Source organism: Manis pentadactyla, chromosome 10 (assembly GCF_030020395.1).
Source record: "Manis pentadactyla isolate mManPen7 chromosome 10, mManPen7.hap1, whole genome shotgun sequence".
Classification (NCBI taxonomy): Eukaryota; Metazoa; Chordata; class Mammalia; order Pholidota; family Manidae; genus Manis; species Manis pentadactyla.
Genome location: NC_080028.1, coordinates 24510222 through 24531966, shown reverse-complemented (window position 1 = coordinate 24531966; position 21745 = coordinate 24510222). Strand labels below are relative to the sequence as shown.

Below are 21745 nucleotides of genomic sequence, written 5' to 3'. Positions count from 1 at the left end.
CAAGACAAATACCATTATAATTTTGCTTACATGTGGAATCTAAAGAAAAAAACAAACAAAAAGGAAATAGACCCATAAATATTGACAACAGACTTTGGTTACCACAGGAGAAGGAAGTAGGGAGGGGTAGGGGGTGAAATTGGTGAAGGAGATAAAGAGGTACAAACTTCTAATTATAAATCAGTCATAGGAATGGAAGTATAATACAGAGAATATAACCACTAATATTGTAATATCTTGGTATGGTAGCAGGGCTAACTACACTTACCATGGTGAGCATTTAGTTTATATATATATATATATGTATATATATATATATATATATATATATATATATATATAAAATTACCAAATCACTATGTTGTATATCTGAATCCAATATAATATTGTACATCAATATATTCTAATTTTAAAAAAATATTAATGACCAAGAATGTTAAAAAAATACTTCTGTACAGGGAAAGATCCTTTATGCAAAGTAAAAAAGAAGTGTCAAACTAGGAAAAACAGTATTATCTGTATAAACATAAAAATTTTCAAATATAAACTCCTCTTATAAATAAATAAGATTGATTTTGTTGAGTAGGAAAGAAAGAGAGAGAAAATCTGTTCGGCTCAGTTCAGCTTTGAGACCTTTCCTACCAATAAGCTATGGAGTGAGGTAAGGGAGCGCAGACACAACCACTGTAGCAAGGGGGGACTATACACCAGGCAGCCACCCCAACAGAAGGCTCCTACAGTTACCCACGTCTGTGAGCTTCTATTTTGCAGCTGACAAATGACAAAGGTACAGGCACAAAGGCACCAAAGACATTGCTTAATCAAACAATTTTAATCAATAGTAAGCAGCAAAAGTGCAGTTACATGAAAAGCTCCATATTTCATGTTTAAATTATTTTTCATTGTCTTTACTTATAAGATGTTGAAGGTGGGACCCACTGCTGAATCTTCTTTCTAGTGGTAGAATAAGGTACGTATTGTTCTGGAGTGCCACTCAGATTGAATTTATGGTTTGTCCACATGAATTTACGAGCAGTAGGTGGTTTTACTGTTGGAGGATCATCGGTCATACAGTGAAGCCAACGATGCCTACAGGAGAAAAATAAGACAGTTACCAAGAGGCAGTACAGCAGTGGAAGGAGGGTTAAGAGGAGCTATTCTACATATATAAAGAACTCATATGTCTCAACACCAAAAAAACAAATAACCCAGTTAAAAAATGGGTGGAGGACCTGAATAGAAATCTCTACAAAGAAATACAGATGGCCAACAGGCACATGAAAAGGTGCTCCACATTGCTAATCAGGGAAATGTAAGTCAAAAACCACAATTATACATCACCTCACATCAGTTAGAGTGGCCACCATCCAAAAGACAAGAAATAACAAGTGTTGGCAAGGATGTGGAGAAAAGGGAACCCTCCTACACTATTGATGGGAATGTCAATTGGTGCAGCCACTGTGGAAAGCAACATGGAGGTTCCTCAGAAACCAAAAATATAACTACCATACAACCCAGTAATTCCACTTATATACATTTACCCAAATAAAAACTCCTGACTAGAAAAGATATATGCACCCTTATGATTATTGCCATATTATTTATAATAGCGAAGATACTGAAGCAACCAAAGTGTCCATTAACAGATGAATGGCTAAAGATGTCATACATAAACACAAAGTACTATTATTCAGCCATAAAAAACCCCTGCCATTTCCAATAACATGGATGGACTTAAAGGGCATTATGTTAAGTGAAATAAGCCAGGTAGAGAAAGACAAATACCATATAATTTCACTTATTTGTGGAATGTGAAAAATGAACAGAAGAGCAACAGACTCATAGACACTGAGAAGTGACTGGTGGTTGCTGTGGGGAAGGGGCTGGAGTGAGTAGGTGGGGAGGGTAAGGGGGATAAAGGGGCACAAAATTTCTTAATCATAATATAAGCTGGTCATGGGGATAGTAGTACAGCATGGAGAATGTAGCCAATGATTCTGCAACATCTTCCTATGCTGACACATAGTAACTATACTAGTGGGGGTGAGGACTTAATAATATGGGTAACTGTTGAACCACTGTGTTGTGTACTTGAAACCAATATAAGATTGTATATCAATGATATTTCAATTTAAAAAAGTTTCAGTTTTACATGATGAAAGAGTTCTGGAGAGCTGTTTATCAACAATGTGAATATACTTAACACTCTGAACCGTACACTTAAAAAGCATTAAGATGATGCTTTATGTATTTTTATCACAATTAAAAATGTAAAAGAATTTTTTAAAGACAAAAAAAGAGGAGCTATTTTGTTTCTTGAGCCCAAATCTCAGCTCCATCACTTACTAGCTGCACTTTTCTATGCTTTAGTTTTTTCATCTGAACATCCTTAATTTCTCAGGATGGTATAAGGATTACATGAGATAATAATACACATAAGGCACCTAGAAAAATTCTTCTGCATAGTAGGTATTTAACAAATGTTAACTATTCCAATTACTGTCACTGTATTTCATCAAATCTAGAACATCATCAGTTTTAAGATATACCATTATTTTATGTATCCCTAAGACAGAAAATGCTTCTAATTAAATCATGCCACTATTGATTATAATATGTATCCCAATTGTAGATGTAAAAATGTGTTTTAGAGTTAATGAAATACAGAGTGCTATTAGATGCTGGAGGCCGGCTCTGGAGCCTTGGCATGCTCATTGGCTCCGGCTCATGGATTTCCAGTTTAAACCCAGTGAGGCTCCTGCTGAAAAGAGTGTCTCTGCATGTACCTTAAATTCAAGCTTAAGTCTTAAAACTAAACAACATATGATTTGTTATAGTAAAAATATTAACTCACAGTCCAAAGTTCACAAGAACTTCAGTTTTAAGTGTTTAACAATTTAATTTCAAAGGAAGCTGGGTGCCTGGAATAGAAGGGAAAGAGAGCAGTAACACACTGCTAATGACAGAGAAATGAGGACTCAAAGTCCCAGCAGCCAAGAGCAAGCTGGGTTAGTAAGGGACAAGGGACGAGAGATTCACAGCAGATCCCGCAGAGCCAGAGGCTCACAAGACGCGCCCCTGTGGAAAAAAGGAATAAGAGACACACAGACAACTGCAGCCTCAAGAAAAAAAAAAGAATTGCCCAGCTACAGAGGAAAGGACAAGTAGAAGAGATTTCAGTAAAATAGCTAAGACTAAAACTAATGAGAAAAATTTATGTTGCTATGTAAGTTTAAAGATATTTGCTAGCAGGAATTGATAGCTGTATAGCTAGATAACTGGCTAAAATCAGTAAGCATAGAGATAAATTATTATTACTGCGGCTATATTTGTGTCTAGAGGTCTGTCATGACCAGCTAACACGATGAAGGATGAAGAAGTCTATACATACTGGGCTGGTGTCTCTCCTGCATCCCCAAAGGAACTTGGGGATCAGCAGAAGGGACCCAGGACCAATAACCCCCAACTACTAACACGAGCTCTCCCACTGGGAGACGCTGGTGGGGAGATGGATTTGCTGCCCAAACTGAGACTGTTACTTATCAAGGGGCTTTATGTAAGCTTAAGGTACAGCAGAAGTATTTAACTTTTACTTACTGAGGCAGCTTAAGTAACTAATTTTTGAATAATAACAAGAAAAATTTGATTCAGATAACTGCTGTCCAGACCCCTGAAGGTTAAAATATTTAAGGAACCAGAGTCCAAAGCATATATATTCCTGTTCAGTTACTTAAATAAGGAATTGACAATTTCATGGAGTCACAAAAAATTCTCAAGAAAGTGAAAAGTTTTTGTTTACGACAATACATAAAATCTGAAAATGTGTATTTCTTAAGGCTACAGACAAGAGTCAGGGAATGAGTAAATGATAATTTATTCTCATTATGGCACTACAGAGAAATATAGGAAATAAGACAATGCTAGGTTAATATAACCCTTCTGTTATCATGATTATTAAATAAAGGCCAAAGAAATCATACCCTTTAGAATTCCACATCAGAAGAATTTTTGTGAAACAGATTTTTCTCCCAGGTCATTTTTATTCCAAGTCATTAAAGATGCCAATGTACTAACAGCATTGTCTAGAAACTATGTGGCAGCTGGCATTAGACCCACTTCAAATTTATGTCACTGTTACTATCTTAAAGGACAAAATATAAAATTACTTAAACTTGATGACAAAGTCAATGAGACTACAAATAAAGAAACTGACAGAAAGGGAAAAAGCTTCAAATATGAAAGAGATAAATACTTATTTTGAAAATATACTCCATTTTGGGAAAAACTCAGTACTCAAATATATTGAAATGTGTCATACAAACTGAAAACAAGGATATTAAATCACAATTACAACACAACTCAATGGAAATAAATCCTGCAAGTGGTTGATTCTATTTTCAGTTGTATAAGAGGAAAAAGTGTCAAAGAACAAGGAAGACTTTCTCCTTCTTTGAAAAATATAATACATTACTTAAATGGTCCCTCAGTTTGAGGTTGTCAGCTGCTCAAAGTCCAAAATGGAGAGATCTATTGGTTAAGAAAGAATAAAAGCCAAACAGGAAATTTAAGGTATTAAAACATATGCCATACAAAATAGAGCTTTAAAAATCACTGCAAATGAAAACAGACTTTAAGATTGGTATTTACCAATACCTAAAAACCAAACAATCCTATTTGAAAGTGGTCAGAGGATCTGAACAGACATTTTCCCAATGAAGACAGATGGCTAACAGACACATGAAAAGATGCTCCACATCACTAATCATCAGGGAAATGCAAATCAAAAACACAAGGGTACATCACCTCATACTAATCAGAATGGCTAGTATCAAAAAGACAAGAAATATCAAGTGTTATTAGCAATGATGCAGAGAAAAGGGAACTCCTTGTACAACGTTGGTGGGAATGTAAATTGGGACAGCCACTAGGGAATATAGTATGGAGGTTCCTTGAAAAATTCAAAATAAGATATATCATATGACCCAGTAATTCTACTTCTAGTTTTTTACCTGAAGAAAATGAAAACACTAATTTGAAAGTATACATACATCTATGTTTATTGCAGCATTATTTACAATAGCTAAGATATGGAAGCAACCTAGGTGTCCATAGATAGATGAACTGATAAAGAGCATGTAGTACACACATGCACACATGCTGGAATATTACTCAGCCATAAAAAAAGAAGGAAATCTTATCATTCACGATAACCTAGATGAACCTAGAGAGTATTACACAAAGTGAAATAAGTCAGAGAAAGACAAATACTATATATCAATTGTATGTGGAATCTAAATAACAAAACAAACAAACAAAAGAGAAACAGACTAACAAATACAGAGAACAAACTGGTGGTTGCCAGGAAGGAGGAGGTGGGGGGATAGGTGAAATGAATGAAACGGATTAAGAAGTACAAACTTCAAGTTAAAAGATAAATAAGTCACAGGGGATGCAAAGTATAGCAGAGGGAATATAATCAATAATATTATAATAACTTTGTATGGTGACAGATGGTAACTATACAGTTGACCCTTGAACATGGGTTTGAACTGCAAAGGTCCATTTATAAATGAATGAATTTTTTAAAAATACATACATACTGGAAAGGTTTTTGAAGAAGTGACAATTTTTAAAAATGTGGAGATGAACCATGTAGCCTAGAAATATTGAAAAAACTAAGATAAAGTTAGATATGTCATGAATACATAAAATATATACAGATAACAGTCTATTTCATCATTCACTACCACACAATCAATAGTATGCTATTACGTGGTAAGGTTTTGGGGAGTCAGAAGCTGTATGTGGATTTTTTGACTGCATGGGGGTCAGCAAATCTAAAGCCATGTTGTTCAACAGTCAGCTATATCATACCATGATGAGTTTTGTAATGTGTATAAATGTCAAATAACTATGTTGTATACCTGAAACTAATATAATATTGTATGTCATGTATACTTCAATTAAAAATAAATTTTAAAAATAATAAAAACCTTTGCTAATTTGGTAGCAAAAAGCAAAAATAAGAGAAAAATAAAGGGAGGTATGGGTTGAAGATGGAGGGCCACATGATGGGAGGAGCCTGGGCTACTGGGTCTGTCACTTGGGAGCAGTCACCCCCTTTTAGGAACACCTGAACTGAACAGGAACATGCCAGCTCCACAGAAAATCCATGAATTGTAGCCCCTGCCGGATCTAATTGATTTCTTCTGAGTTGTTAGGATTGGAATCTTGGTCTCTTAGTTAATGCCTCTGGGGACACCCTTCAGTCCTGTGCCTCTGAGGAGGGAAATCTCTAGAAACTCTGAGGGCAGCACCCAGCTTCCCTACAGCAGAAGGAAATTAAATTAAAAAAATGAGCCTTACCTGGGGATGGGGCCCCACCACTCTGCCTTGACTTCCTCTTGGGCACAGAAAGGGACATAGCCTGACGCTGTTTTGACCTCCAGGCTTTCTGTGGGGCAAGGTGGAGCCAGACTGTGCAGCCCCAGGCTGCTATCAACTCCTTCCATTTCCTCCAGGGCCTATACAATTGAGATCACTATTTCAGAGCAAAGTTAGGGAGAACTCTTTTCCAGAACCTGGCTGGCCTGCTCCTCCCCAGCCCAACTGATCTGCCCTGGTTGTCAGGCACCTCTTTACCTTAGAGAAAGAAACTCTGAAGGGTTCTGAGGAGTCAGTTGTGGTCCACAAGACACTGGCACTTGGAGGCAGAGCTGTGGAGCCCTACTCAGACACGGAGGGCCTGTTGCCTGACACTGGATCCACTTTCCAACTGATCCTGCAGAACCTGTGGGATGCTCTTCTGGTGATTTCTGAAAGCTTGGATATCTCCCAGGTCTCCTTGCTTTTCTCTGGGAGATCCTGGTATGTACTATGGTGATGGTTTTGATAGTAAAGAGACAACATGTTTTAAGAAGAGTGAAGACACTAGGCAAAGGGTGTTCTGCCGTCAATGAAATCTGTGGAATATGTAGTGAGAATATTGGACCAATGACACCCTCAGGTTGCCTGGGGTAGAGACCAGTCCTCTCATGCTACAAACCTTGTGCCTGTCAGCAATGAATACAAACCTAAGCAGGTTGTCATTTCATGACATTGTTGACTTTATGGAAAAGGTACAGAAGAGCCAGTCTCTTATATTTTCCCAAGTGACTGATGAAAAAAAAAAAAAACCTCCACCTTAAAAGCAACAGAGAAGGATGGAGAAGAAAATAATGGATCATATGAAAGAAAACACTCATCTTCCAGAAAGTTCTTAACCACTCAACCAAGAAATTGAGAGATGGAAGCAGACAGTCCAGGAAAAGGAAGAGGAGAAAGAAAGGCTGGAGCAGTAGAACACAGAAATGGAGTAGGTCCTAAAAGATAAAGTCAGCCAATTAATACCATGGGCTGAAAACCTGCGGACGAACCCCTTGCCTGATGTCCTTTGAGGTCACTTAGATCACCTGGACTAGGAAGTCAAGCAGAAGAGGGAAAATGGTGAACACCCCATCCATTGGTCAGAAATTGACCTGAAGGATGTCACTGGTGAGGAAAATCAAGAAATAGCCAGACAACTGTGGGAAGAAAGAAAACGAATGAAGAGTTTATAGGACAAACAAATCTCTAAACTGAGGAAGCATTTTTGCAGTGTGAAAATTCACAGCTTTAGAGTGGAATTCAGCAGCTAAAGCTGAAGCTTCAAACTGTGCCTGAATCACACGATGAACATACCATACAACTTCAGAGGAAATTGTTTGGGGAGGAAATGCACTGCTAGAAATTAAGAAGAAACTTCCCAACAGGGGTAGAAACATAAACTCCACATAACAGATTCACAACCTTTGCAAGAAGATGGCCAAACACATCAACAAAGAATTGGAGAGAGACAATTCTTACTATCAAAAAGGCTCAAGAAAGCAGGACGGTAGCTGTGTTCACAGAAAAACCTCAAGGAGCTAAGAAAAGGAAATGATCCCAACAGGCAAATGCTGGCCAGCGCTGAGCCCAACTCCCAGCCTTTCCCAGGTGGCCCCTTTGCTCCTGCGGCTCCACCCACAGTCCACAGAGGCCCAGACGTGTCAGGGGATTCCCCAGATCCTCAGGGCCCCAGGAAGGAGGAGGCTCACGCCATGACCACCCAGCGATGTGGAGTCACCCGCAGGTCTGACTCAGCTCAGAGCAGCTGGGTCCTGAACACCCACAACATGGCGTAACATCTGCATGTGTTTCAAAGGAATTTTGATTTATCTCTTCTTGGTTTAGCTACTATTTAATTGATGCTACAATTGCTCTTATTCAAGTAGATAGAGCATTATCATTTTAAGATAGTATTTTTCAAATATTCACGTAATATAAAAAAAAGATTGGTATTAATAACAAAGAAGAAAGTTTAATATTCCCTTTCAGAAAATTCCCAGAAGTAAAACATTACTAAATAACAGCAATGCAGGCAGCTCTGAATTTTTCTTCTCTTTGGATAATATACCTTATTCACTTTGGAAATCAAGGCTGGCTTCGCACCATAATACTCATGTTTCAGCTGTTTTCATTTAACATCACTGAGCACAGAAATGCCAAAGACTTTTTCAATTTTTCAAAAAATAAATATGAAAAAAAGATAACTCAGTTATTTTTTGAGGTAAAAACACTCACCATACTAAAATTATTGTTACTCCATCTAAATTTAGTTGCTGAAACATTCTCACACATATCATTCAGCCACTTATTAAGATTGTGTTATCAACGATACTTCAATTTAAAAAAAGAAAAAATATTTTAATGATAATTGTGCTGATTGTTTTAATAAAGTGGAAAATTGCACATAATATTGAGAAAAAGAAAACAAAACTGCATGATCATAAACACAACACATGAAAAATTACTTGAGAGGACTAAAGGAAATATGCCAGACGTTGACAGTGTTTGTCTCTTAGGAAGTTATGTAGCTTATCCCCACTCCCTTGCTATATTCTGTAAACTTTTCTGATCTCCACATTTTTTTTCAAGAACAGATTCCATTTAGATTCAGTGAAGCTCACACTGCCAAATCGACAAGGACACTTCTCTGTTCCTATCTTAATCTCTCAGCAACAATCAACTAGCCTTCCCATCTTTGTTGAAATGGCTAGTCTCTTTTGCCTTCCCCTCCCTCCCTTCTGGCTACTTCGCATTCTTAGGACCTCTGTCCTAAGCTCCAGATTCATATATCCAGCTGTTGACTTGACATACCTATTCTCTTGGATTTCTGACAGTATCTCAAACTTAGTACTTCCAGTCCTCCCCTGCCCACTCCTATCCTACCCTTCTTCTGACGAAAGGCATCACCATCTATCCAACCACTCAAACCCAAAACCTATGAATTACCCATTATTCCTCTCAAACACCTCCAAGCAATCCCCTACCACTTGGTGCCATACTTTTCTACAAAGTCTTCTAGAACATCTTATACTAACTAAAAAAAGCTGACCACAATAATGTTAAGTATTCTAAATAACTACACCTTACAAGTACAAAAACATTTGTTAATTTCACCATGGCCCTGGGAAAGGACAAAATTAATTTGTTAAAAAAAGAAACCATTCAACATTCACTATTATTTTAAAATGAATGTATTTATGTATTACTAGAGCGATTTAGCCATTAATATTAAGAAAAAAATTAATATACAAGGAGAGACTAGTGTACTCCACTAAGGGAGAAGTACTTAGACATGAACAGAAGGTGCCACCAAGTGGGGAAAAAAGTAAATACACAGGAGAGAAAAATCTAGGCAAGCTATATTTGATTTTTTTATTTTACTTGGTTCAAAGGACTTCAGGGTTCCAATACTTCAAACCACAAAAAAGCATCTTTGTTTTTTCTTAACACAAGTGAAAACAGTAGTTTCAACTATTATATATAAAATAGCCCAAACTTTCTATCCTCAACATTTTACCTTGTCAAATTTCATATAGATACTAATTACTTGGTTTATCTGTCACTAATTCTATGCAAAAGCAACTACCATAAATATGAAAACAAAGACTTGGGTGCACTAGTATACAGACAGCGGCAATTAGCTAAACTTAAAACAAAGGTAAAATTAAGGGTAATTCAAAGTGGTATAAAATAGTAGTTGTAGCCTTCTGACATACTTGGAGTATTCTTTTTAATTAAATTAAACTAACGTTAATTCCTTTAGAAATTAAAATTTCACTGCTGATCCCCTAAGAGAATAAAACTAGATAAGAAATGAAGGTACTATAACCAAGAAAAGTAACAGACACTAAGCTATTGTACAGTATTATCCTTACCAGCTGGTATCATTACATGACTATAAACTCCAAAACTCACCAGTGCCTGACATATAGTGGGGCGCTCAACAAGTTTTTAACGAATGAACTACTTTTAAGCTGAGAACTGTGCTAGGTTCTAGGTAGTCTTTTATTTTCAAGGTACATGTAGCTCCACGGCCAGCATGTACACCTTTTGTTTACCTACTGACTGACATAGCAGCCTTACTGGCTGCTGACACAAAGAAATGAAGGCCTCAAGCTGGGACAGATATAATGAACTATTTTCCCATAAGATTTTGAATGTTCCCACACAATTAGGGAACATTAAGCGAACCACAGAAGCTCACTAAAGATATTCCCTGAATCTGTCAAGAACACTGATGGCTTCTGAAGGAAAATCCTTCTCTAGGTGCAATTATGCAGCTACTCAACAGACTCATAGGCTACCATGGGCCACACCCGGAACCAGAACAGAGGACAGGAACCACAGCTGCCAGCTGGGCAACATCAGGTGTTCCTCTCACCGGAGTCTTTGCAGTAGTTCCTGCAGGTGGCTGCTCAACCAGCCATCCAGGAGCTATTTTCTTTGATTTCTTACGTAGTTAACAGAGCACAAGTTCAAGAGAGATGAGAGGTACAGCCAGCAGGTGCAGGAGCTGCCTGGACTTAAAAGCTCCATGCTCCACAAAAGCTACCATCTACCATCTGTAGTAACAAATCTGTACGCATAACTTCAGGAATCCCATTGTCACAAGGGGCATGACACTTCTAAGAGCAGCGACCTCAGGGAAGCCCACACATTGCTAACTCATCAAGCATTTATAATTCCTTTCAATCCACATGCAGTTTACCCACCAAGGATCACTTTTATCTAGCAATATACCACAGTCCTCCCTTATCCACAGGGCCTATGTTCTGAGACCCTGTGGAAGCCTGAAACTGTGGATAGTACTGAATCCTGTAAATACTATGTTTTTTTCCTATACATATACACCTATGATTAAGTTTAGTTTATAAATTAGGAACAGTAAGAGATTAAAAATAATAACAAAACAGAACAATTGTAACAATGTGCTGTAAGAAAAGTTTAGTAGCTGTGGTTTCTCTCAAAATATCTATACTGTCCTCCCCCCTCCTTCCTGGAATGATGGGAGATGACAAAATATCTGCATGATCAAATGAAGTGAGGTGAATGACATAGGCATTGTGACATAGTATCAGGTTACTACTGACCTCCTGACAATATCAGGAGGAGGACTATCTGCTTCCAGACTGTGGGTAAATGGAACCATGCAAAGCCAAACAGTGAATAAGGAGTTATTACAGTAGTTGATACAAGATTAGAATCTGGTTTCCACAGTCACAGAGCTAGGCAGAGTTTAACTGAAGTTCAGGTTCTCCTAACCCTTTTACCCACAATGTATGAACTTAAATTGCATATTACACTAAGTAAAATCACACTGAAGTCCTACCTCAAGCACCAACCTCTATCCTGACCTAAAAACTAGTGTTTTCAACTGTCTACCTACCATCTACACTTGGCTGTCACAAAACAGAATTCTTGATTACTTCTTCCAAGTCTGCTCCCCCAGTTCTATCCTGTCTTCCTCTTCTCTGCAAATGTACCACTAGTAGTTCAAGCCAAAAATTCTGAAGTCATCCTTGACTTCTTTTTTCTGTCAAAATCTGGTTGACTCCATCCAACTTCAAACTATATCCCTGTGGTAGGCAGCTTCTAACAGCATTCATATCCTGGTATTCACACCCTTGTGTAATTTTGTAAGATCATAAAAAATATATATATTGCTCTCTGCACCAGGTTCCTAGTAGAGCTCCTAAAGCCCTTGTAATTTCCCAATGTTAAGAGCACTAGGAATATCTATTGTTCAAGCATTTGTCTCTGACCCTGTCCCTGACCCAGGGCTCCTAAAACCCTTTTAAATTCCTAAGTAATAAGAGTACTAGCGGGATCTCTTGTTCTAATGCTGGGGAGTTGGAGGGGACGGGCTGTCCTCGATGATTATCCTCAGGTAATAGGCTGGTTACCTGAAAGACATATAGTTTTTCTTTGAATACAAGTAATATTATCTCCAACACACAGTCCTTTTGCACCTGTGGTTCTTGTTTCCAGGAGATCTTTCCACCCACCCCTGGCTTGCTCCCTCCCCTTTTCAAATGTCACTTCCTCAAAGAACCCTTCCCTAGCTCCTAAATAAAACAGCCACCTGACCCTTCCTTTGCTCTTTATCCCTTTATGAATGACAGCTTCATATTATCTTTCTTGCATTTACTGTTGCCTAATATGTACAACACATTTGTTTTTCTGCCTCCCTCCATGAGAGCAAGGACTTTGCTTTCTTCACTGCTGTATCACCAATGCCTACAACGGTTCTTGGTACCTGGTAGTATGCAATAGTTATTTGAATGAATAAAGATGATAAATTATATCTGTTATTCACTCTTCTGTATGTAAAATAATACCTGGCTCTCTAATCAACCTAGCTTCAAATTTATTCATGGATCAATCAAAGGTAAGATCCACAGATTTAGAATTCCAAAATGTATTACACTAAGCAAAGTGGGGGTGGAGTCTGAGAAACAAACACCTGAGCTTGTCCAACACCACTTCTCCCTAGAAGACTCATTACAGGGCTTAAAGCTTCCCTTATAAAGGTACTTAAAGGTACTCAGCCCTTAGAGGGCTCCTCGCCACAAAGAAATGCAGCTTTGGGTCCTCAATTGCCCTTAGGCACCTGCTAGAGTGATCTTATTTTCTACAGCTTTCAACTTCTTTTCCATGTGATCTCAAATCATACAAAAGGACGTGCCCAGCAGAATAGCACTTTTATCTTTACAGATTTTTTACTACTTTATCATTTTAAATGTGTTTCATCTCACATAATCTAAATCAGCTCCCCCAACCCCTCCAAAATATAGACCCCGGGCACTGTTTCATGAGCGATTTAAAGGAGGTGGACCTCAATCTGAATAAGACAGCCCACAGGCATTCCACATCCTTCCAAGACCAACCCAACCCAAAAGACGATCAACCAAACAAAACTAGGAGGGCACCTCATCTAAAGCCAACAACAGTCTAGTTAGAGATCTTGGTCTAAAATAGTGCCCCTGACATACAGCATGCCCCTTCAGAGAAGGCAGACAGCAGTAAACCAAAAGTCACAGCTCTTCAGACCTTAACAGAACCATAGATTATTTCCCACTAAAAAGAGCACACAATCCAGCCTCAGATGCAGCATCAGTGGTGCTCTGTCATGTTAACAGCCAGTAAGTTTTATTATAAAGACATAATCCAATACAGAATCAGAGATATTGTGGGTTTGGTTCCAGACCAGCGCAAATAAAATGTTTCAATGAAGTAAGTCAAATCATTTCTTTGGTTTTCCAGTGCATATAAAAGTTATGTTTACACTAAACTGTAATCTGTTAAATATGCAATAGCATTTTGTCTTAAAAAAAAACAAAACAAAACAATGTACATGTCTTAAAAAATCCTTTGTTGCTAAAAAATGCTAACGATTACCCGAGCTTTCAGTGAGTCATAATCTTTTTATTGATGGAAGGTCTTGATCCATGTTGATGGCTGCTGATGATCTGGGTGTTGGTTGAAGGCTGGGGTGGGGGTGGCAATTTCTTAAAATAATGCAACAATGAAGTTTGCCATATCGTTGACTCTTGCTTTCAAGAATGATTTCTCTGTAGGATGTGATGCTATTTGATAGCACTTTACTCACTACAGTAGTTCTTTCAATAATGGAGTCAGTCCTCTTAAACCTGCCACTGCTTTATCACTAGGTTTGTATAATATTCTGAACCCTTTGTTGTCATTTCAACAATCTTCACAGCACCTTCTACAGAAGTAGATTCCGTCTCAAGAAACCACTTTCTTGGCTCATCCATAAGAAGCAATTCCTCATCCAGTTAAGTTTGATCATGAGGTTGCAGCAATTCCATCACACCTTTGGGCTCCACTTCTTACGCTAGCTTTGCTCTTTCCACCACATCTGCAGTGACTTCCTCCATTCAAGTCTGAACCCCTCAAAGTCATCCGTGAGGGCTGGTATCAACTTCTTCCAAACTCCTGTTAATGTTGATATCTTAACCTCTTCCCATGAATCATGAATGTTCTTAATGGCCTCTAGAATGGTGAATCCTTTAAAGAAAGTTTTCATTCACTTTGCCCATGGTCATCAGAGGAATCACTATCCATGGCAGCTGTAGCCTTACGAATTGCATTTTTTACATTTTAAAGACTTGAAGGTCAAAATTATTATTTCATCCATAGACATACCTTAACTACATACCTTGCAGAATAGATGTTGTTAGCAGGCATGAAAACATTAATCTTGTACCTCTCCATCAGAGCTCTTGGGTAACCAGATGCACTGTCAGTAAGCAGTCATACTTTGAGAGGAATCTCTTTTACTAATGAATAGTCTCAATAGTTTGCTTAAAATATCCAGTAAACCATGTTGTAAACAGATGTGCTGTCATCCAGGCTTTGTTTTTCCATTTATGAAGCACAAAGTAGAGTTTGTATAATTCTTGAGGGCCCTAAAATTTTAGGAACAGTCAATAATCATTGGCTTTAACTGAAAGTCACCAGCTGCATTAGCCCCTAACAAGAGAGTCAGCCTGTCTTTTGAAACCTTTAAGCCAGGCGTTGACTTCTCCTCTCTAGCTGGCATCCAACCTCTGCTGGCTTCCAAAGTCCTAGATGGCATTTTCTTCCAATAGAAGACTGTTTTGCCTACATGGAAAATCTGTTGTTTAGTGTAGCCATCTTCATTAATTACCTTAGTAGAGCTTCTGGATAACTTATAATAGCTTCTGTTATCAGCATTTGCTGTTTCACCTACATTTTTCTATTATGAAGACAGCTTCTTTCCTTAAACTTCATGAACCAACCTCTGCTGGCTTCCAGTTTTTCTCTGTAGCTTCCACACCTCTCTTAGCCTTTACATTTTACAGAATTGAAGAGAGTTAGGTTCTTGTTCAGGATTAGGCTTTGGCCTAAGGGAATGTTTTGGCTGGTTTGATCTAACCAAGTTACCAAAACTTTCTCTGTATCAGCAATAAGGCTGTTTTGCTTTTTTATCATTCGTGTGTTCACTGGAGGAGCACTTTTAATTTCCTTCAAGAACTCTTCCCTTGCATTCACAACTTGACTAAATGTTTGGCATAAGAGTCCTAGATTTCAGCCTATCTCGGCTTTTGACATGGCCTTCCTCACTAAAACACACTCATTTCTAGCTTTTGATTTAAAGTTAAATGTTTCACTTGAACATTTAGAGGCCTGGTAGGATTGTTAATTGGCCCAATTTCACCATTGTATCTCAGAAAATGGAAAGGCCCAAGGAGATGGAAAAGAAACAGGAGAAGGGCCAGTAAGTGGGGGAGTCAAACTCTTAATTTATCAATTAAGTTTGCCTTCTCATGATACTCCAAAACAATTACAATAATAAAATCAAAGATCACTAATCACAAATCTTCATAAAAAATGTATTTTATTATGAAAAAGTTCAAAATATTGTGAGAATTACTAAAATGTGACACAGAGACACCGAGCACAAATGCTGTTGGAAAAATGGTGCAGAGACATGCTTGACTGCCACAAACCTTCAATTTGTAAAAAGTGCAGTATCTGCAAAGCACAATAAGGGAAGTGCAGTAAACATGGTATGTGGGCACCACGGTTGTCAAACAACATCACTGACGTGGTCAGTGCTCCTCACTAGTCCAACAAGTAGAACAGAGGTTGAAAATTGGTTGTAGGTGAAATCTTACAAACATGTTTTGGGTAGTTCACATGGTATTTTTTACAAACGATTCTGTCCAGTTAAGTAACCCATTTAATTTAAATAAAATAATTTAAAATTCTTCCTCTATCACATTAGCCACATTTCAAAGTGCTCTGGGTCACATATGGCTAGTAGTTATCCTATAGGATAGCACAGATACAAAATATTTCCATCATCACAGAAAATTCTATTGCATAATGCTGTATTTAAATTCTTAAATGTTTTAAATTAACATTTAAAATATTTGAAATCTCACAATGAAATACAGATTTTCACCTTTTCCGTGAAAAATTATACCTAAGAACCCTTAGCTGAGTTCTCACCTGATAGAACTGGGGAGAGATGAACAGGGCTGCTGCTCTCTCTGTTAGGGTATGTGCTTTTCAGTTCATTACAGTCCCTATACTCTCTACTGTCTCATGTGTGCCCTTCACTCACCTACTACATGCCTGATTTCTAATTAAGTCTTCAGAATGGAAATGAACACTCTGAGATTTTCCAAGTTTCTACTCAATAAAGCCCAAAACTATTTTTGATGATCAGGTTCAATGAAAATAAAATGTTCACAGGCAACCTGGTACACTTATTTCTAGTTTTAATGGAACTTTCTAAACTAAATTGAAAAGATCTCCAGAGTTTAACTGTGTATCAACAAAATGGAATTATTCAGCAATCTATGAAATAGATGTGAGTTCTCTGCTTTTAAATATTTTACATGAATTTGGTTATTCGACTAAAACATTTAGAATTTCATTTCAAAATGAGCTTATTATAAAATCACAGTTTTTAGAGACCAAAGGAATTTGAGGCTTTCATTTAACAGATGAGGAAAACTTAGCCACAGGGAAGTTAAAGGAACTTGCTTTAACGTTAAACTGCCAGCTAAGATCAGAGCCAGAGTTCTTTACGCCTTTCCCTTCACCTACATTCAGGTGATACTATGGCATACTGCTTTTCCCCAAAGACAGCCACACCATTACATATCCCAACATACAATGTGATGCTGACATGCCTGCATCAAGAGATAGGGTCTACATTCTCCCCTTTTAAATTTGGGCAGAGTTTTCTAATTGCCTCTACAAACGGACTGCAGAATTGATACTAGATGATTTCCAAGATTAAGTCAAATCTTCTGCCTGGTTCTCTCCTTTCTCTCTCTCTCAGAGCACTTGCTTGCGGAAGCCCAGGCTACATGAGGGTGTTCCAAACCCAGTGGCTCAGCAGTGCCCCCAGCTGACAGCGAGCATCAACTGCCAGACACCGAATGAACAAATCTCCAGATGATTCCAGGATCCAGCCCTTGAGTCTTTCACCTGAGGCCTGACATCCTGGAGCAGATACATGGTATCTCAGCTGTGTATTTCCGAACTCCTGACCCACAAAAACCATGACAGATAAATACTAGTTGTTTTAAGACATTTGTTACCAGCTGTTTTAACCAGGGCAGATGCTTTTCAGAACACCAGTGACTGCCTTATAAATAAACAGATATTCCGTAAGTATTTGTGTAATGAAACAAATACTGACAAGCCAAATAAAATAAAATGTCGATTCAGCTTACCATTCAGGGGGCACCATGCTTCCATCCACATTCCAGTAGGTGTTTTTGCCATTCATTTCAGTAGTATATATAACCCATCGCTGACGGCCTGGGTGGAAGATCAACATTTATAAAGATGTGAGGAAATAAAGACAACCTTAAAAAAAGAAAAAAAAAGCATAACTGCGTAATATCAAAGAAGAAAATCTTTTGCCAACTAGTCAAAGCCCAGGCCCTATAAAGACAGCCCTACTGAAAAAATCAACAGTAACAGAGTCTTCTGTGTGTTACAAAAAAAGAAGAAAACCTTTTTATTAAGAAAAGACTTTTATGTGCACTTACGTAAGAGTGATGTTAGAGGAATAGCACCCTGGGTGTATTATACTTCCCAGGAAGTATATGGCAAGCTTTTCTTAGCCTGTAGGCTGCCACAAAACTCCTACACAAGGACTAAGACTCTGGGGGTGGGACTCAGGCCTTTCCCACACTGAAAAACCCTTGCTTCTTCCCCAGCACCCCTGACATGGGAGTAAAAGAGAAAGTAGAGGAATGTGTTCCCAGGTATTTAGGGTATTCAGGAAAGAAAGTGCTTCTCCTGAGACTGAAGCAGGAGAAATGTATTGACAGTGATCACACTTGAATTGTATGTTTCCATACATATCCTTTAAAATGATCACCAAAGATATTTTTGGAAATTGGTGATTATACATAATAAGCAAACATTATAAATGAGGACCAGGTCTCAAATCATCAAAATAGTATGGCTGCAGTCTTTATTTAACAAATTACCATAGTTGGGTCCTAATCACAGTTTACAAGACTGTTTCTACTGGGTCCTTAAGTCGTGCAAAGATCTGGATTCTAATCAAGACTTTGTCACTTAGTTTCAGGTGGATATTAGGCAAGTTTTATGAGCCTCAGTTTCTTTATCTGTTAAAAGTGGGTGATTATACCTACATCTAAAAGCTACTATGAAAACTAAGTATCACATATATACACCTAGTTCAACATCAAGCATGTAAGTGAATAATAAATATTAATTCTTTCTACCCCTTCCTCACTGCCCTTACTTTCCAAACAGGGAATACTGAATTCATCCCTATGATGGATTTAAACTAATAAGTAAAAGATACTCTGCATTTACTTTAGTTTTTTCCTAGGTAAATATATAGTCAACAAATATTGACTAATGCTACTTAAACATGACTTTAACTATTGAAATACATACAGATTTCAGTCAAGATTTGCTTTTTCTATTAGAGATATCCATCTTGAGAATAAGTAAATAAAAATAAACTCTAATCCAGTGAAGCAGGGGAATGTGAAAGCAAATGGAAGAAGACTCAATAAAGGTTTCATAGACTCAGGCCATGACAATAGAGCTGGGCCTTAACAATCTCACAATATATACAAACACACATATTATTACCTATATATAATATATATTATACATCACAATCTATAAAATAATACATATTATTTATAATGTGCATACTCAGTCTCAGCAATTCTACTTCCAGGAATTCATTCTTAGAATATGTAAACGAATGTGGATGTAGTTTCAAGTAACTTCACTGCAGCATTATTTCTAGCAAAAAGTTGAAGGCAATCTAAAAATCTCAATAGTGAAGTGTTCGAAAAAATAATGATTCTTTCATACAGTGGAATACTGTGTTGCTATTAAAAAGAAAGTTGTGAAAAAAAAATTTTTAATAAAAAACACAAATATCCAAACAAAAAATGCTGTAGATAAATTCAATATTGAAAAATGGTCAATGAATTTTACACAAAAATATTTTAGTTTACAAACATGCATAACATAATCCCATGAAATGAAAAATCCCTGTACGTTTACTGTTCATTAAAGAAGCTTCTTGTATATTATGAAAAACAGGATCAAATACCAAAAAATACTATACTCACCAAAAAACTGCTTGTTGTCTTCATAGTATTTGTTTCCATATTTGTCTTCTCCCACTAATGTACCAACCCTCACATCATTTGCCCTGTGAATATCCAAAGAAAACAGGAATTTTTAGAGTGTCTCTTTGTTTAAAACACACACATAAATTAAGTGAAAATATCAGCTTTGAGAAACAAAGGCTTCTTCATCAATTAGAAAAATGAAGTGTTGCTGGGGATCATCACTAGCTGTATATACTTCTAGCCTTCATCTCCAGGCTCCTGCCACCACTGTTGAAGAATCATGTTTCAGGTAAGAGCTCTAGAATCCTGCTCATGTTGCCCCCAGTACCATGTTAGACAGCACAAGAAAAGATAAATTCATCTAAATGACATGCTTAACTCACATAAAAAATATAAATGCAATATGTTTAAATTACAAGAATACTTTTACCTACTTTCCCTAGGCCATGAGGCACTGGAGTAAGCAAAAACCTTAAGGAAATCAGGAAACCAAAGTATTTCATCTTAAAATGATACGAATGTCTCCTGGCTTTCCTCCGACCCTTGGGTCTCCAATTCAGTTTACGCGAACGATGCTCTCTGTCCGATTCAATGTCAGGACTAATAGGGACCATTATAATCACCTTGTTCAACGCCTTACCGTGCAGAACAGGAAAGTGTTTTTCCACTTTCCCAAGGTCACAGTGAGCGTTGAGTAGCGCCCATTGGTCTCCAGGAAGCTGAGCTGGGTGCAGCCCAGATGCCCTCACCTCCACGTAAAGCTCTCTCTCTAAAGTCTGTTCAGAGAGGCCCCTGAACAGACTTCAGCCCGGGGGAAGCAAGACAGAGACTGAGTCAGTCGTCCTTGACAAGAGTTGCGAATTCTCCAAGGTGACCCATGCCTGGATCTCTTTCCAAGAACTCAGCCAGCGCAAGGCCAGCCCCAGAGGCCCAAGGGCATGGCTCTGGCTGCCTACCTGAAAAAAACTCGTAGATAGCCGCGGAGGCCGCCGTGCCCGCTGACCTGCTGGAGCCCGCGCTTCAGGACCTGCAGTAACTCCATCTTGCCCTGCAGGCCCACCCTCCCGGTGAGCCGCGGAAAACGCGCCGGGGAGAATCGAAGCCGTCAGCCTCAAGGAGCCGATCACGGAAGGTTCCCACCCTCCCGCGTGCGTAATACAGCGGTGACTCTGCGCTTGCGCGGAGGTGGAGCTCAGCTGCCTTGCTCGTTCACTTGAAGAGAAGGGCGTTGTTGGTCTCCCAGCAAAGCAAAGGGGCGACGAACTTTGCTTTTTCAGTGATTGTAGTTAGAAGGCGGAGAATATGGTGGCAAATTCACGTAGACTAGGCTTCCCCAGGTGGAGGTTTCTCCCATAGGGACCTCAGTTTCTCATCTAAAATGGCTCAGACCACTTCAAAAGTCTCTTCTAACGCCAAGATTCCTTAGAAACAAGATACCATTAAGGAATTCACTATTGAGTACCTGCTATATGAGCACATATACAAGGATGGTGTAGGTATGGGAACGAAGAAGAGAAATAGAAAAGTCTAAGTTTATGTGTAAGATGCTCTCAAGGATTTGGCGATTTAGTTGCAAGATTAAAATTACAAATTTTAACATTTAAAATGTATTACCAGAAAAGCAATCCGTGCACAATTAATCTTAAGTAATAAAGAATATTAAATGAAAATTATTTCTACTTTTCTAGTAACTATTTTATGACTTTACATAATATGCTTTAAAACCTATATTCCTTATCAGTTTGGAACATTCTCCTTGATTCTCAGCTATTTGAGATGAGAAATTTAGTATATGGTCCACCTCTTCTCATGTTTTGCTCTTACAGGCTGTAGTCTACCATAAGATTTATAAGATTTGCATTGTAACTGCTAGCTTTCACAATTGTCTGTGAAAGTCAATACTGAAATGCAGTTATTATTTCTTGAAACAACTGGTATGATTAGACCCAGAGAAGGAATTTAATTTATGCAACTAAATCTTTAACCCCAAAAGAGAAACTTCTGAATATTGGGACCAAATTTTCTTTTCTTAGATTCTATCAATTGATCAAAATCATGCCACATTTGAATTTATGATTGTGAATTTCAAGCACTTTAGTTTTCCTGTATATTAAAAACATTCCACTTGAATTATTTCTATGATCTAAGAACTTTTTAAAATATTACCAATTATTTTACTTCAAAAATAATCCCTTAAT

At 37.9% G+C, this 21745-nt stretch overlaps 1 protein-coding gene across 2 annotated transcripts; it reads right to left on the bottom strand.

Annotated features, from left to right (window-relative positions):
• Positions 1–817: 817 nt before the first annotated feature.
• Positions 818–20711, bottom strand: NDUFA12 (NADH:ubiquinone oxidoreductase subunit A12). 2 transcript variants are annotated; one of them, XM_036891439.2, is made up of 4 exons: positions 20504–20699; positions 19545–19627; positions 17643–17730; positions 818–1089 (listed from the first exon to the last, which is right to left on the bottom strand). In XM_036891439.2, the coding sequence occupies exons 1-4, from the start codon at positions 20587–20589 to the stop codon at positions 909–911; spliced, it is 438 nt and encodes a 145-aa protein (XP_036747334.2). In that variant the 5' UTR covers positions 20590–20699; the 3' UTR covers positions 818–908. The 2 variants fall into 2 exon arrangements, with proteins under 2 accessions (XP_036747334.2, XP_057342485.1); XM_057486502.1 differs by lacking the exon at positions 818–1089 and adding an exon at positions 6281–6524 and having other exon boundaries at positions 20504–20711.
• Between the last annotated feature and the right edge of the window lie 1034 nt (positions 20712–21745).

Bases quoted from the DNA above. Each gene is read 5' to 3' on its own strand.
- NDUFA12 (XM_057486502.1), bottom strand. From the start codon at position 20,589: ATGGAGTTACTGCAGGTCCTGAAGCGCGGGCTCCAGCAGGTCAGCGGG. The intron at 19,628-20,503 runs GTAGGCAGCCAG...GGATATTCACAG, and splicing joins TATCTACGAGTTTTTTTCAG to GGCAAATGATGTGAGGGTTG. The intron at 17,731-19,544 runs GTGAGTATAGTA...TCTTCCACCCAG, and splicing joins AGACAACAAGCAGTTTTTTG to GCCGTCAGCGATGGGTTATA.